We start from the raw sequence: 1839 nt of genomic DNA on the forward strand, positions 1-1839 counted from the left end.
ATGTGTTCCTTGGTTTTTATGATGCTCTTTGATCTCTAATGTTCTCAAACAAACTTTTGAGGCCTCCACAGAACAGCTGTAGTCATACAGAGAAGAAATTACATACAGGTGGGCTTAATTTAGTAATTAGATCACTTCTGGAGGCAATTGGTCACTCAGGATTTTATCTAGGTGTAGGAATCTACTGAGAGCTGGCTACAAATGCACGTCACAATTTTCAGATTTATATTTTTAAAATAATTAGTAAACCATATAAAATTTCCTTAACACTTCACAAATTCTTGCAACTTGCCAGCCTTAGTATATCACTTAAAATGTCAAGAGAATACATTTTGTTTTGTGGGTGTAAAGTGAAGAAATGTGGAAACGTTCATAGGGTATGAATACTTTTTCAAGGCACTGTATTTATTTTTTTAAAGAAACATAATATCTGTTTTGCAAATTTTGTTTCACTTGTTTTGTTTTTTTCTAGAGAATCTAATCAAATGAAGAGCAATCAAACAATGGTAACAGTATTTATTCTTTTGGGATTTTCTGGCGTTATCGAAAGTCATGTCCTCCTTTTTCCGATCTTTTTATGTACCTTTATCATCACTGTGGCTGGGAACTTATCTATAATCCTTGCATACAAGCTAACTCCAAGCCTTCACACTCCAATGTATTTTTTTCTTGCTAATTTTTCACTCATGGAAATAATATATGTTTCATTTACTGTCCCCAAGATGTTGTTAAGTCTATGGTCAGTATGTAAAGCCATCTCCTTCTCTGCCTGCGCCATACAAATGTATTGTGTCTTGCTGTTGGGTGGAACAGAATGCTACATGCTCGGAGCCATGGCTTATGACCGCTATAACGCCATATGTAACCCTCTGTTATATCCTGTGATTATGAGTGACGTTGTGTGTATTCAGCTTATCGTGGGATCATATGTCATTGGAGCGGTGAATTCCCTAATTCACACAACACTCACTTTTTCATTACCGTACTGTGGATCAAATCAGATAGACCATTTCTTCTGCGATTTGCCATCCGTCCTAGAACTTTCCTGCCAGGATACTTGGGTTAATGAACTTGTGATATATGTGATTGGCGGCTTTCTTGCACTTGGTCCAATCATGGTAACATTGATTTCGTATATAAAGATCATTTCAAAAATTCTAAAACTTCATTCCTCATCCAGCAAGAAAAAAGCTTTTGCAACCTGCTCCTCTCACTTCATAGTTGTTACAATATTTTATGGTTCAGGGATTTTTATGTACTTTAGACCCAGGTCAAGCTATAGAATTAGTCAAAACAGCGTGGTCTCATTAATGTATACAGTTATTGCTCCGCTCTTAAACCCTTTTATATACAGCCTACGGAACCAAGAGGTCAAATCAGGTATCAATAACATATTTTTACAGAAGAAAAGAATCTGATCCATTTTTTTTGTTTGTAAAGGCAGAAAGAAATCCAGCGATGTAGATTCTAAAACATCCAAGACTTTATTTTTTCATGTTAAAAAACATCCCACAGGAGTGCAAAATTAGAAAACGTAAAACTGGAGACAATTTACTGACGCCATCTCATTCGTGTCCAAACACAGACATGTTTCGGGACTGACTCCTTTCTCAATGTGTGTGGTGTGTGTTATCACCTGGCGTTTTAAATTCTATCCTGTGCACTAGTAGCAGGATCCACCCTAGAATGTGAACCCCTCATAAGCTGTATCACAACCATTGACAAAAAAAAATCCTTTCAAAAATCTTTTTTTTTCTTTTTTTTGTCTCTTTTTCCTCTTTACTTAAAAAATCCTTTTCTTTTTCCTATTCCCATTACAATTATAAGATATATATATAT

General features: G+C 35.5%; 1 protein-coding gene across 1 annotated transcript; it reads left to right on the plus strand.

Annotated features, from left to right (window-relative positions):
- Positions 1-482: 482 nt before the first annotated feature.
- Positions 483-1418, plus strand: LOC142256449 (olfactory receptor 5V1-like). Its single transcript, XM_075328134.1, has one exon. It carries the CDS (start codon positions 486-488, stop codon positions 1416-1418), a length of 933 nt encoding a protein of 310 aa, XP_075184249.1. The 5' UTR covers positions 483-485.
- The last annotated feature ends 421 nt before the right edge of the window (positions 1419-1839 follow it).

The sequence above is a fragment of the Anomaloglossus baeobatrachus genome, chromosome 11 (genome assembly GCF_048569485.1).
Source record: "Anomaloglossus baeobatrachus isolate aAnoBae1 chromosome 11, aAnoBae1.hap1, whole genome shotgun sequence".
Classification (NCBI taxonomy): domain Eukaryota; kingdom Metazoa; phylum Chordata; class Amphibia; order Anura; family Aromobatidae; genus Anomaloglossus; species Anomaloglossus baeobatrachus.

What these genes read in the sequence shown, in the direction of transcription:
- LOC142256449 (XM_075328134.1), top strand. Translation starts at nt 486, where the DNA reads ATGAAGAGCAATCAAACAATGGTAACAGTATTTATTCTTTTGGGATTT.